We start from the raw sequence: 14,679 nt of genomic DNA on the forward strand, positions 1-14,679 counted from the left end.
AGCATGTTAAACTTTAAAGCTCACCAAAAAAATAAATTTCCGTGAACATCCTACCCATCAGATTTGGAATTAACCACCTTTAAACTGATGTTGACATTTAATAAAAGGAGTTGGTGCTGCTATTAAATGTGCTCTATCATCCTTAATGGTTTCAGGTTAGCATCTATACACTGAGCAATTGTGGAGCTGACACTAATTTGCTCTTTGTTTTCACTATATTGTATTGCATGTTAACATTGTCCTATTTTGGTTGACATATTAGAATGTATACTTTTGATCTATCCAGCAGAACCGCAGCAACAACTAGAGTTTAGCAGTGATCTGGATTCTTGTTAGGGATATTGAAAGAATAAAGGGAGAAATAATTTGCTTGTGTATCTTTTTGCCTACATGTACTTCACCATGGGATGGATTTTATGAACCCCCCACCCACCACCTCAACCGGGTATGTTTTCAGCACTGGCAGGGAGGGTGGTGGCATGTAAAATATGTTGGGTAGCTAGCCTACCACCTTCCCACCACCCCTTACCTGGTCCCCATAAAACTGTAGGTAGATGGGAACCCAAATTGGCAGCTCGCCATCTGCCATTTAAAAAAAAATTAATTAACAGGCAATTATGCCACCAATGCCATGATACAGTTGGCATGGACAGGCAGGAGTCAGAAAGCCACTTTTTAAACTACTTTGCTAAAAAGGCAGGAAGCCAGAGGGGCACATCGTGCAGGGGTGCCCTGTGCGCACTGGGGGCAATCCCCAAAGATGTAACCCCCACTTTGTTCCTCCTTGCCTGGCCTTCAAAACCTACCCCCTCCAAGCCTCCTCCCCAACCCTTCTTGTCCAAAACCCCAGACTTCCCTGGGTCCATCTGCCCTGGGTCTACTTGCAGTCCCAGCAGCACCCACTGCTCGGTTCTGGCGCTGATGGGACTAGAGCTAGAGCTGCTGGCCAATCTGATTGGCCAGCAGGCCTTGCGGGTGAATGAGGGGCGGAGCTCTGACCCGTGCCTCCTCAAGGTGCCCAGAGTGCATTATTGCTGCTGGGTATCCTTGTTGAACTCCGGTTGGTTTGGCTTCAAAGTTCCTTTATGGGGGGTGGGGGGATTGGGGCTTGAGCAGTGAGCCCTCCCCTGTAAAATTCAGCCCCATGTTTCTATTGTGTTCTCACTAGTTAATAGTTTCCATAAGCAGCTTGAATGTGTTATGGACTTAAACTTGCATCTTTGTCATCACTGTTTTCAGGTTAGAATGGTCAAGTTTGATAATTAGCCCATAATAGTAGTGTTTTGCTCAAGTGAACGCAAAGAGAGAATAAGGGAAAACAATCTATATTCCATCTCTTTTTAAGAAAACGGACTATCGGATTCAAACTGGTTTCTGCTAATTATTTTCTGAAGGTTTCGTGCTGTCTGAGCAAATTCACATTCATATTTGCCCCAATCTTATCTCACAGGTGGGGAGGGAACAGGGCTGGAGGGTGCTATTTTGCAATGGGGAAACATGGAAGAACAGGCCTCCCTCAGCTGTGCAGTAGTCGAAAGAGACATGTATTTGCTGGAGCAGAACAGTTGGGGATTCAGCAAAACAGTAGCAGATGGATTGATGGCACTGGCACTGAAAGAGAATACATTCCCCTTCAAAACTTGCCACACACCATTTAAGAAAGCATACCAAGGGCTTGTGTTTCATTCCTCCTGGAATTTACATTTGTCACCAGACACAGACACTATTTACACACATTGTTTGTACTGGCTTGTGCATAATCACATTTGAACACAAAGAGATTGGGGGACTTTAATAAGAGATTTATTAGTTAAATTTGCCATGGAGTAGCATTCATTATCCACACCAATTTCACCCAATGGAATGCCAACTGCTTAGTCTGGCTCATTATTTCTTGGGTTCAGAACCCCAAAGAACAATGATGATGAAGGTCAGAAAATATGAAGAACCGGTCACACATTAACTCTTTAGCTGGTGTGACCCCACGTTTATATTATATTATATTATATCATATATATATATATAATATATATATATATTTCTGGGGTAGCGGCAGCTATCTCATAGACATAAAGTGGATTGAAGGATTTTCATAACTGAATATATTAAAAAGAATAAAAATATGATCCCCATTAGGAGATCCTCCAAGTACAATCTATTAGCAGATACAATTTAGATTGCACATTTCCCAGATGCTCATGCACTTCTGCACACCATTTGCCACTTGTTTATGCACCTCTGCCAATTTCTTGCCTGTCTCCTTGGCAGTAGGATATGCCAGTCTTAACTCACTCTCCAGTTTCTACTGTGGTGAAGCCCTTGACCTTTGGTAGCCCTCGTCATGCGCCGATGACATGGCAGTGACATAGAGCTCTGTTTCTCATAGAAGCTGAGCGAATCTTGTATTGAACTCTATTATGCACAGTTTGTTGGCACCAGGAGGCTCAGAATCAGTTTAGATACCAGGAGACAAGTTGCTAACATAATAAATCCTGATCATGTTTCGTGTACACACTAATTGCTCCTGTCTGAATATGAAGGAACATTATTTACCACTAGATGCATGGATAAGAATGTTGGATCAATGTAACAATGCACATTTATTGAATGTCAATCACTGTTCTACATGACCACTTCCTAGCCATGCTCCATTTAAGGTAACATGCAATCTCTGTAAACTGAAATATGAACGTACGAAATAGGAGCAGAAGTAGGCTGTTCAGCCCATCAAGCCTGCTCCGCCATTCAATAAGATCAAGGCTGCTCTGTTTGTGTTTTGAGTTCTACATTCCCATCTACACCCCCCCACCGCCCCCCACCCCCCACCGATAACCCTTGATTCCCTTACCTAACAAGAATCTATCTACCTCCGCCTTAAAAATATTTAGTGATCTCGCTTCCACTGCCTTCTGAGGCAGAGAGCTCCAAAGAAACACAACCCTCTGAGAGAAAATATTTCTCCCCCTCTCTGTCCTATAACGGCAACCCCTAATTTTCAAACAGTGCCCCCTAGTTCTGGACTCACCCACAAGAGGAAACATCCTTTCCACGTCCACCCTGTCAAGACCATTCAGGGTCTTATATACTTCAATCAACTCTTGTAAAGTCCAGTGGAAACAAGCCCAGTCTGTCCAACCTTTCCTCATAAGACAACCCACTCATTCCAGGTATCAATCTGGTAAGCCTCCTTTAAACCACCTCCAATGTATTTACATCCTTCCTTAAATAAGGAGACCAAAACTGCACACAGTATTCGAGATGCGGTCTCACCAATGCCCTATATAACTGAGGCATAACATCCTTACTTTTATGTTCAATTCCTCTTGTAATAAAGGATAGCATATAATTCGCCTTCTTGATTACATGCTGTACCTGCCTACTAACTTTCTGTGACTCATGCATATATCTCCCATAATAATTTCAGCAGGTATTTGGTAGATAAATCAACAGTTGAAACAATGTCATGTTTTATTTGAAAACCTAATATTTTCAGTTATGATGAGTTTATTCTTTCTTTGGGATTTTTAGTCATTCATGAATATTCCTGAATAGGGAAAGTCAAAACCTGTGGAGACATTTAGCACATAAAATTGTTTGGGAGCATGCCCAGTCTTCAACCATTTGTATAGTGAGAGACAGGCTGGAGACCGAGTTACACTGGTACATTGCTCCTGATTTAAGGAAGAGTAAACTATTAAGAGGTAAATGCAGAAAATGCTGGAAATCCTCAGCAGGTCAGACAGAACCTGTGGAAAATAATCAATATTAATATTTCAGGTCAATGGCCTTTCACCAGAGCTGGGGAAAGTTAGAAATGTGATAGATTTTAAGCAAATGAAAGGCGAGAGGATGAGAAAAGGACAGAAGGGAAGGTCTGTGATTGGGTGGAAGACGGGAGACATTAAATGACAAAGAGTTGCTGGTGCAGGGTCAAAGGGAGTGGCAATGGGACAAGTAAGGAAACAGAAGATGCATCTGGATGGCAGAATGCTGAACCGCTGCCATCCAAAAGCAAAAACAAGAGAAAGGTTGAAACATTCAAAGAAAAGAAAAGATAATAGGGCCGAGGTTACGGTCTGAAATTTTTACACTCAATGTTGAGTCCAGAAGGCTGCAAAGTGTCAAATTGAAAGGTGAGGTGCTGTTCCTCAAAATAGTGTTGAGCTTCACTGGAACAGTACAGTCACCGAGGACAGGGAGGTCAGTGTGACTCCAAGGTGGAGAATTAAAATGACAGGAAGCTCGGGGTCATGCTTACAGGCCGAACAAAGGTTGTTTCTTTGCTTGACCCTTTGACACTCCCTTTGGCCCTCCACCGCAAGCTCTTTTGTCAGTCCATGTCTCCTGTCTTCCGTCCTATCATGCACCTTCCCTTTTGTTGTTTTTCCCACCCTTAATCATTTCACCTGCGTGAAACCTATTACATTTCTAATATTTCCCAGTTCTGATGAAAGGTTATTGACCTGAAACGTTAACTCTGTTTCTCTCCACAGATGCTGCCAGACTTGCTAAGTATTTCCAGCATTTTCTGTTTTTATTTCAGATTTCCAGCATCTGCAGTAATTTGCTTTTGTATTAGTATTAAATCGATGAGGGTTTATGCTACTAATTGCTGAGCTGGCTTCTGATATTAAGACTCTGATTCTAACATTGAGATGCGCTGGGAATGGCTGGGGTCCAATAGCAGCATGAGAGTATGTCCAGTGTATCTGTCAGTGGCTTTTAAATTCAGTCACCTCATTGTCAAGTTAGTTTCTAGTCAATTGGCAGCAGGCATGTGTACCCACACAGTGCAAGCTCAATGCCTGTATTTACAGGGTCAATCCAAACATGCAAGTTGAGGGAACTGGAGATGTCCAACAGTGAACTAGAAGTTGCAGTATGGAGTCCAAACAGAAACAGGCCGTGTTCTGTTTTGCTGAAGTCTCCCTGGATATGTTGCTGGTGACTGTAAGGAGTAGGAGAGAGATGTTCTTCCCTAGCAACAGGAGGAAGGAGCTTGGCAGCAGAGACCAAGAAGGTATGGTTGGTGGTTCCAGAGGAGGTCAGCAGCAGACCCGTGGTGTCACACTCCTGGATTCAGTGCAGAAAGAATGTCCAATGTCCAAACCAGCTCAGGAAAGATGATTACAGTGCATTCACCTGCATCCTGCTGTGCTTATCACCCCATCTCTAAACTTTATCTTCTCAGCTGAACTCCAACTCTTCACTCCTCACACCCACTTACCTTGCAGGTGCACCCACCCTTCTCTTTCTGTGCACTTCCTTAGATCCCCAGCTAACCACCCACCACCTCCCCCTCAACCTCAACCTAATCCAATGCCATGCCTCTCCCTCATGGGTACCCTCATCAAACGCACCCCATCCATCCAATGAACACATGGTATAAAGAACTGCACTTAACAGCACCAATGCCAGGAGTCCATATAAACACTTAGGGCTGAATTTTCCCCCATCAGGGGGGAATGTTGATGGGCGGGTGTGTACGGGCGCACTTCCGATCGGCGCCCCCAGTGTCACATGAGTTGGGACATGTTCACAATTTCCAAAAAAACTTTATTAAAAATGTTAAAACCCTACATGAAACCTCATCCCGCCCGTGGATGAGGTTTCATGTTTTTTCTAGTTCCCGTTGGGACTCCTGGCCTGCCCGCCGACCTTAAGGTTGGACGGGCAGGTCCACCAATTACTTGAATTGCTCTGTCAACGGCCTCAAGGTCGACGGGCGCACAGCTGATTTTGTTGCGCCCCCGCCTTCCTGAAAATTTAAATGGGGTGGGATGATGTCGGGAGTTCTGCCTGATGTCATCCCGACGGTAAAATCCAGCCCTTAGGCTTCTGGAACCTCAAAATGCAGGCTTTGGCACTGCTCTGAACATCATACAAGATATGTTTATAGAATGAGGGGAGTTCTTCTCATCCCCATTACAACAACAATGTAGATTTAAACAAGAGCAAAATACTGTGGGAACCTAAGAAACAGAAAATGCTGGAAATACTCAGCAGGTGTGGCAGCACCTGTGGAGAAGGAAACAGAGGCTGGGATTTTCCAGCCCCATCGTGGTGGGACCCACCATGGGAGATTCGGCGGCCCAGCCAAGGGTCCATTGACTTTCAGTGGCGCCGGATGATCCCAGCGGCGAGCAGAGCTGGAAAATCCCGCCCCAAGTTAACTTTTCTGGCCGATGACCCTTCGTCAGATGTAGACTTAAATCCTGCCTTTAGTGTGGAAAAATTTATCAAAGTATTTCCCAGATACGGAAGTTAAAAATGCTCAAGAAGGAGATTTGGAAGATTGACTAAATGCATGGTATAAGATGTAGGTTTCAAGGAGGGCCTTAAATAAAGGAGGACATAATAACATAAGAAATAGGAGCAGGAGATGACCATACGGCCCATCGAGTCTACTCTTCCATTCAATAAGATCATGGCTAATCCTGGGATTCAGCTCCACTTTCCCGCCTGCTCCCCATCCATTGATTCCCTGAGAGACCAAAAAGCTGTCTATCTCAGCCCTAAATATATTCAATGATGGTGCATCCATAACCCTCTGGGGTAAAGAATTCCAAAGATTCACGACCCTTTGAGTGAAGAAATTTCTCATCGTAGTCCTAAATGATCGGCCCCTTATCCTGAAACTGTGTCCCCTTGTTCTAGATTCCCCAGCCAGAAGAAACAACATCTCAGTATCTATCCTGTCAAGCCCCTTCATAATCTTGTTTGTTTCAATGAAGTCAGCTTTCGTTCTTTTAAAACTCCAGAGAATATAGAGCTAATTTACTCAGCCTCTCATCATAGGGCAACTCTTGCATCTCAGGGACCAATCTAGTGATCCTTTGCTGTACTGCTTCCAATGCAACTATATCCTTTTGTAAATATGGAGATGAAAATTGCAATCAATATTCTACGTGCAGAATTTTACGAGTTGGCGAGTGGGGGCAGGGCCCGCTCACTGACGCATAAAATGACGCACGGTGACGTTGGGAGGAACTCCCGACATCACCGCGCCCCATTTAAATTTTCAGGAAGGCGGGAGCGCAGCAAAACCATCTTCGCGCCCGCCGATCTCCCAATGGCCAATTGAGGCCATTGACAGGGTCAATTAAGTAATTAAAGGACCTGCCCGTCCAACCTTAAGGTTGGCGGGCAGGCCGGGAGCCCCAGCAGGAACTAGAGAAAGCATGGAACCTCATCTACAGGCGGGATGAGGTTTCATGTAGGCTTTAAAAAATTTAAATAAAGGTTTTGCAAAAATTATGGACATGTTCCAACTCATGTGACATTGCCACATGAGGGGACATGTAAGGAAAATTTTATTTTTCTATTTTTGTCTTTTTCACTTTTAGAGCCGATCTCCCTGAGGCTGCACTTAGCCTCAGGGAGATGAGTGCGCTCTTTCATGTGCATTCAAAAGAATGCACTCTCGATTTTGGGATTCCACCCCCCCCCCCCGCCCCCCCGCCCGCACAGGGAGCGCATAGCGCTTCCGTGCAGACATCACGTAAAATGGCGGCACGCCTCCGATCGGGGGCGCTGATCGGAAGTGCGCCCGTTCACGCCTGCCCATCAACTTCCCCCCCGACTAGGGGAACATTCAGCCCTATGTGTGGTGTCATCAAAGCCCTGTGCAATTGCAGCAAGAATTCTTTCTTCTTGTATTCCACTCCCTGAGGAATAAAAACTAACATGCCATTTTCTTTCCTAATTGCTTCTTTTATCTGCTTACTAATGTTTGTGTTCCTTGTATGAATACACCTGTCTCCCTGAACATCAACATTTACAAGCTTTTTAAAAAAGCTTTACACTTTAAAAAAAAATTCTGCTTTTTTATTCTTACAACTAAATTGAATAACCTCACACTTCGCCACATTATACTCCATCTGCTACTCTGTTGTCCACTCGTTTAACCTGTCTACATCTCTGCGGTCTCTTTATGTCTTCCTCACAGCCTGCATTCCCATCTAGCTTTGAATCTTCAGCAAAATTAGATGCATTACTCTCTGTCTCTTTGTCTATGTCATTAATATAGATTGTAAATAGCTGAGACCCCAGCACCGATCCTTGTAGCATTCCACTAGTGACAACCTGTCAACTTGAAAATGCCCCATTAACCAATGTTAACCAATCCTCTATCCATGTTAATATATCATCCCCAACTCCATGAACATCTTGTGTATTAATTTTTTGTGTGGTATCTTATTAAACGCCTTTTGGAAATTCAAGCATACTACATGTAATGGTTCCTTTTATCTACCCGATTAGTTATATCCTCAAAAAACTCTAATAGATTTGTTAAACAGATTTCCCTTTTGTAAAACAAAAACAAAAATACCTGGAAAAACTCAGCAGGTCTGACAGCATCTGCGGAGAGTTATACAGTTGACGTTTTGAGTCCGTATGACCCTTCATCAGAACTAAGAAATATAGAAATGAGATGAAATATAAGCTGGTAGAGGGGGGTCGGACAGGTAGAGCTCGATAGGGGGCCAGTGATAGGTGGAGATCAAGAAAAGACTGCCAAAGACGTCATAGAAAAAAGGACAAAGGGGTGTTGACGGTGGTGATATTATCTAAAGGATGTGCTAATGGGGACATTAAGGGTAGAAAGCAGGACAAGCCAGTGGCAGATGCCCCTAGTGGGGGTGGGGTGGGGGGAAGGGATCGAAATGGGCTAAAAGGTGGAGATGAAACAAAAGATCGAAATAAATTTAATAATAGGTGGGAAAAGAAAAATATATTTGTTAAAAAATTATAAATTATTGGAAAAAGGGGGATCGGAAAGGGGGTGGGGATGGAGGAGAGAGCTCATGATCTGAAATTGTTGAACTCAATATTAAGTCCGGAAGACTGTAAAGTGCCTAGTCGGAAGATGAGGTGCTGTTCCTCCAGTTTGCGTTGAGCTTCACTGGAACATTGCAGCAGGCCAAGGATGGACATGTGGGCATGAGAGCAGGGTGGTGTGTTGAAATGGCAAGCGACAGGGAGGTCTGGGTCACGCTTGCGGACAGACCGAAGGTGTTCCGCAAAGCGGTCACCCAGTCTGCGTTTGGTCTCTCCAATGTAGAGGAGACCGCATTGGGAGCAGCAAATGCAGTAGTCTAAATTGAGGGAAGTGCAAGTGAAATGCTGCTTCACTTGAAAGGAGTGTTTAGACCCTTGGACAGTGAGGAGGGGGGAAGTAAAAGAGCAGGTGTTGCATTCTGCAGTTGCATGGGAAGGTGCTGTGGGAGGGGGTTGAGGTGTAGGGGGTGATGGAGGAGTGGACCAGGGTGTCCCAAAGGGAACGATCGCTACGGAAACCCGCTGTGGGGGGGGCGGTGAAGGGATGTGTTTGATGGTGGCATCATGCTGGAGTTGGCGGAAATGGCAGAGAATGATCCTTTGAACGCGGAGGCTGGTGGGGTGATAAGTGAGGACAAGGGGGACCCTATCATGGTTCTGGGAGGGAGAGGAAGGTGTGAGGGCGGATGCGCAGGAGATGGGCTGGACATGGTTGAGGGGCCTGCCAACCACTGTGGGTGGAAAACCTCGGTTAAGGAAGAAGGAAGACATGTCAGAGGAACTGTTTTGGGAAATGGCATCATCAGAACAGATCAAATGTATCCCTCTCCGCAGATGCTGTCAGACCTGCTGAGATTTTCCAGGTATTTTTGTTTTTGTTCTAGATTTCCAGCATCCGCAGTATTTTGCTTTTTTTCCCTTTTGTAAAACCATGTTGACCTGTTCTAATCATACTACGCTTTTCTAAATGTATTGTCAAGACTTACTTAATAATAGATTCCAGCATTTTCCCAATGACTGATGTTAGGCTAAGTGGCCTGTAGTTCCCTCTTTTTTATCTCCCTCCTTTCGTGAATAACGGTATTATTTTGCTAACTTTCAGTCTGCTGGGACTGTTGCAAAATCTGGGCAGTTTTAAAAAATCATAGCCAGCACATCCACTGCCTCTGCAGCTATCTCTTTTAGAATCCTAGGATGTAGGCCATCGGGTCCTAGTGATTGGTCAGATTTTAGTCCCTTGTGTTACTCCTGTATTTATTCTCAGATTATATTAATTACATTAATTTCCTCAGTTTTATTAGCCCCTAGGTTACCCTCTATTTCTGGTATTCAACTTGTATCTTTTACTGTGAAGACAGACACAAAATATTTGTTCAATGTCTCTGACATTTCCTTATTTCCTATGATTATTTCTCATGTCACTGCTTCTAAGGGACCAAAGTTTACTTTAGCAACCCTCTTCCTTTTTATACACTTATAAAAGCTCTTACAATCTGATTTTATATTGCTGGCTAGTTTGCTCTCATTATATTTTTTCCATTTTGTCAACATTTTGGTGCCCCTTTGCTGGTTTCTAAAACACTCACAATCCTTAGACTTACTAATATTCTTTGCAACATTATAAGCCTCTTCTTTTAATCTAATACTATCTCAACCTCTTTGAGCCACGGATGGGTCTTTCTCGCTTCAGTTTTTGTTTTTTTCAAGAGAATATATTTTTGTTTCTTTCCATATTTACCACTGTTAATTTATTGCCATACCTTTTAATCTATTTATCCAATCAGCCTTAGCCAGTTCTCCCCTCATACCTATGTAAATGGCTTTGTTTAAGTTTAGAATTCTTGTTAATGCTTGAAGTATATCATTTTCAAACTTAATGTGGAATTCAATTGTATTATGATCACTACTTCCCAGTGGATCCATTACTATGATACTACTGATTAACCCTGCCTCATTGCACAACACTAGATGTAAAATAACTTTATCCCTCATTGGCTCTACAATATCGTTCCAAGAAATTGCCATGAAAGCATTTTACAAGCTTATCTTCCAGACTACCTTTGCTAGTCTGATTGGTCCAGTCTATATGGAAATTATATTCCCTCACAACTATTACATTGCCTTTGTTACAAGCTCCGATAATTTCTTGTTTAGTCCTCTGTCCAATGGTATAACTACAGTTTGGGGTCCTATGAACTAATCCCACCAGTGTTTTCTGACCCTTGCTATTTTTAATCTCAACTCAGAGGGTGATGGAGATGTGCAGGGGTTCAGGGCGGGAATTCAAGAGAGTGGGATCAAAGTGGTTGAGGCACTCTTGCCAATAATATGGAAAAGAGAAGAGAAGGGAAGATTCCCAAGAGGCCAGAGTGAAAGGAATGGGGAGTTCAGTGAGAAAGTAGGGCTGGCTGAAATTACAAAGATAGAGAGGGATGAGGCCAGGGAGCGATTTGAACAATGATGTGAATATTAAATTAAGTATATTGGGAGTAGATTGAGGTCAAAAAAGTTAGGTGTAATAGGTGAGCAGGAATTGGTGTGAGACAGGATATGGGCAGCAGAGTTTTGCATGAGTTCAAGTTTACGAATGGTGGAAGATGCAAGGCTGACCAGCAGTTTGGGGTATTTGAAACTAGAGACTGATAAAGGCACAAATCAAGATCTCAGTGCTACCCAGCCCAATTTCCAGGCAACTAGCTTTGGTCTTCTCACTGTAGAGGTTAATGTTCAGTGGTTGTCGATATCAGTCAAGCAGTCTGACAGCACTGGGGTAGTTGGGGGGCTTCGAGGGAGGCAGTGGAGAGACAGAGCTCACTGTTATCAGGATGCAGATGGAAGCTGACCACATGGCTTTGGAAGTATCATCAAGATGGAAAGGTCTCCAAATTTACATTTCTTTTCTATGCATCAACTCATTAGGATGAGAGCGGATAGGAAGCGTTGGAACTGTTCTTATTGCACAAGCAGTAGGGAGCTAGTTCCTTAGCAAATCAGAACACACAAACTCCAGTTTCATCCAACCTATTATCAAAATGATAAATGAACAAGTGTGGGTTTAATTTGCATCTTGGGTGACAGCGGCTGGCTGGCAAATGGAACGAACACCATCGATCTTTGGGAAGGACAATTTCACTCCTTAAACTTGCATTTTACCTTTTCTTCACGTGTGGTCCCTCCACCTTCTCCACCGCTGCTGTCCCTGGGCTGCATTTCCAGAACAGTGCGGAAGAGCTTCTCTGAGGTCAGTGTCAGGAACCCAATCTCTGCATTGGGATGGAGACCATACAGGTAGGGAGACTCAGGTGGAAGCAGGTCATCAATGTACTGACAAAGAAAAGAAACATATTTAAAAAATACACAACTGAATTAAAGGCTACATTGTGGGTCATATAAATAGTTTTTGATGCATAAATGCACAATTTTTTATATTACTAGACTTCCACATGGTCTGCAGCATGGTTGTGATTCAGCTGCTGAGCTGGGATGGTGTTTACCCTAGTCTATCCCTGTATAGCTATTACTTGTAGGCTCAAAGCACGTACATCCTGAAGTGACATCTGACCCACTTGTTGAAGGAGGATTTGCAGATTGACAGCTTTTCATAAACTCCCAGTCTGTTTTCAGATGTAGGACAAAATCTACAAGAAACAGGGTTGAAACTACCCAAATTCTTATTTTGCAAAACAACCTCTTAAATCAGGAAAGAGGGCAGTTCAGCCTCATCACCCTCTTCTGGAGCTCAACCCGTAGCCCACGGAAAGAAAAGATTGTGCAGCCCTGTGTTTATGGGGGATGCATACTGTTATAAATGATGTCCAACTGTGGAAATTATGCAATTTGATGTGCTCCATTGCTATTGTCCATGAATTGGCCCATAATCAGCCCTATGTGCTGCTGTTCTCTTACTTTCAGAGCCAGCATTCATGGTGCATTGTTTAGACAACAGGAATCATAACGTTTAGAAAGTTCCAGGTGACTCGGAGGGAGGGTTAATAAATCCAGCTGCTAAACGTTAATGTTGAAATGGTAATAAAAATTAATGGGAGTGCAAAAATGCGTGCCTTAAGGAATGGCCAAAAAGCCAAAAGCATTAAATTAATTTAAGGTAGGAAATGCTCCATTACCATATCCTTGACTACTGAAGGCAGAGTTCGACAAAAGAAAATCTAATAATTTTATTTTAACAAGAGGAAATTCAGACTCAGAGGAGTCCGATTTGGGGGCGGGGCCCGCTCGCTGATGCGAAAATGATGCGGGATGTTGGGCGGAACCTCCAATGTCACCGCGCCCCATTTAAATTTTCAGGAAGGCGGGGGCGCAGCAAAATCAGCTGCGGGCCCGCCGACCTGTCAATGGCCAATTGAGGCCGTTGACAGGGTAGTTAAATCAATTAAATGCCCTGCCCGTCCAACCTTAAGGCTGGCGGGCAGGCCAGGAGCCCCAGCGGGCTTCTGAAAAAACAGGAAACCTCATCCACCGGCAGGATGAGGTTTCATGTCAGTTTTTAAAAAAGTTTAATAAAGTTTTGTGCACTTTATTAACATGTCCCATCTCGTGTGACATTGTCACATGAGGGGGACATGTTAATGATTTTTTTTATTTTTCTATTTTTAAACTTTGACAACCTTTCAGCGATCTCCCTGAGGCACCACTCTCGCATTTGGGGAATCCCATAGCGCTTCCCGTCGGGTGTCACGTTGGGCGGGCCTTAATTGGCCCGCCCACTTAAAATGGCGGCGGGGCCCATTTCGGCGGCAGCGGCGATCGGCTGCTTGCACGTCAAGGGCAAAATTCAGCCCAGAAGGTTGCAGGTTAGCAACAGATTGAAGTGATATTCAAATATGTCACCACAACTAAGGGATTACTGAAAGCAAATATGCTAGCCAGTCAAGGGTGTGGATCTACAAGTACATGGGGAATAATCATCTACCTGATGATAGCCATTGTAGTCTAAATTAGGAGGAAGAGGGAACCCTGCTGCCAATAGCACTTCTCCTTCCATCATCTCTGGTTTAATAAACTCCTCCAGGTATGTTTTGCATAGCCGCCTATCCCAGTCATCTGTGATGTGTCCTCCATACATAATCTCACCAAACAGATAGCGCAAGTCATCATAGGGAACCTGTAATGAAGCAAATATTTATTTAAAACAGAAACTGCTGGAAATGCATAGCAGATCCATCAGCAGATTTGAAGATAAATGACGGGCTAATTTTCCATTGGAATGTCAACTAAACATGACCCTACCGTTCCTTCTACAGATGCTGTTGGACTCGCTGTGTGTTTCCAATATTATTTAACTAATTTCGATGGTCAGTATCCCAATATTTTTCTTTTGTTATGTTTCCTATATTTATTGTTTGCTTTCGTAGCAACCACATCAAGTCTTCGAGTCTTGATAATCTCTCATGAACATGTTCCAAACAACATAACTCATTGAGCTTCTCTTTCCTGTCCAGCCCCAACTATGGAGATTCATCTTAAGAATAGGCAATGAATCAATTACACAAGATGAGAAAGACTTATTTATTTCACAAAAGTTCTCTGGATCATCCATATTTGATTACAGAAAGTACTAGACTGCCTGTGGTTCTTTTCACTAGTTAAGAGTTATAAAGAAGGCAAGCACATCTTTCTTCATTCACAGTCTGAGCTCTGACAGGTTACGCAATCAGCCAAGCCATAGGTTTACATTTTTTCACTGAAAAATAGATGAATTGTCAAGCTTAACCTCCAAACATCAGTTACAAAATAAATTCTGGAGGAGTGGAAAATAAAAATGGAATTGAGTTTATTTAGTCACTTTTTTTTGATTCTTTCATGGGATATGGGCATCGCTGGCAAGGCCAGCATTTGTTGCCCATCCATAAATGCCCTTGAACTGAGTGGCTTGCTAGG

At 43.4% G+C, this 14,679-nt stretch overlaps 1 protein-coding gene across 2 annotated transcripts in view; it reads right to left on the minus strand.

The window, feature by feature from the left end:
• dnah9 (dynein, axonemal, heavy chain 9) overlaps positions 1-14,679 on the minus strand; it is a 563,627-nt gene that overhangs the window by 51,012 nt on the left and 497,936 nt on the right. For both annotated transcript variants that reach the window (XM_078570706.1, XM_078570707.1), the window contains 2 exons: positions 13,712-13,903; positions 11,935-12,105 (listed from right to left, as the gene is read on the minus strand). In XM_078570706.1, coding sequence (XP_078426832.1) covers positions 11,935-12,105; positions 13,712-13,903 — 363 coding nt within the window. The remainder of the gene's footprint in view (positions 1-11,934; positions 12,106-13,711; positions 13,904-14,679) is intronic.

The sequence above is a fragment of the Cetorhinus maximus genome, chromosome 24 (genome assembly GCF_964194155.1).
Source record: "Cetorhinus maximus chromosome 24, sCetMax3.hap1.1, whole genome shotgun sequence".
NCBI classification, from domain to species: Eukaryota; Metazoa; Chordata; class Chondrichthyes; order Lamniformes; family Cetorhinidae; genus Cetorhinus; species Cetorhinus maximus.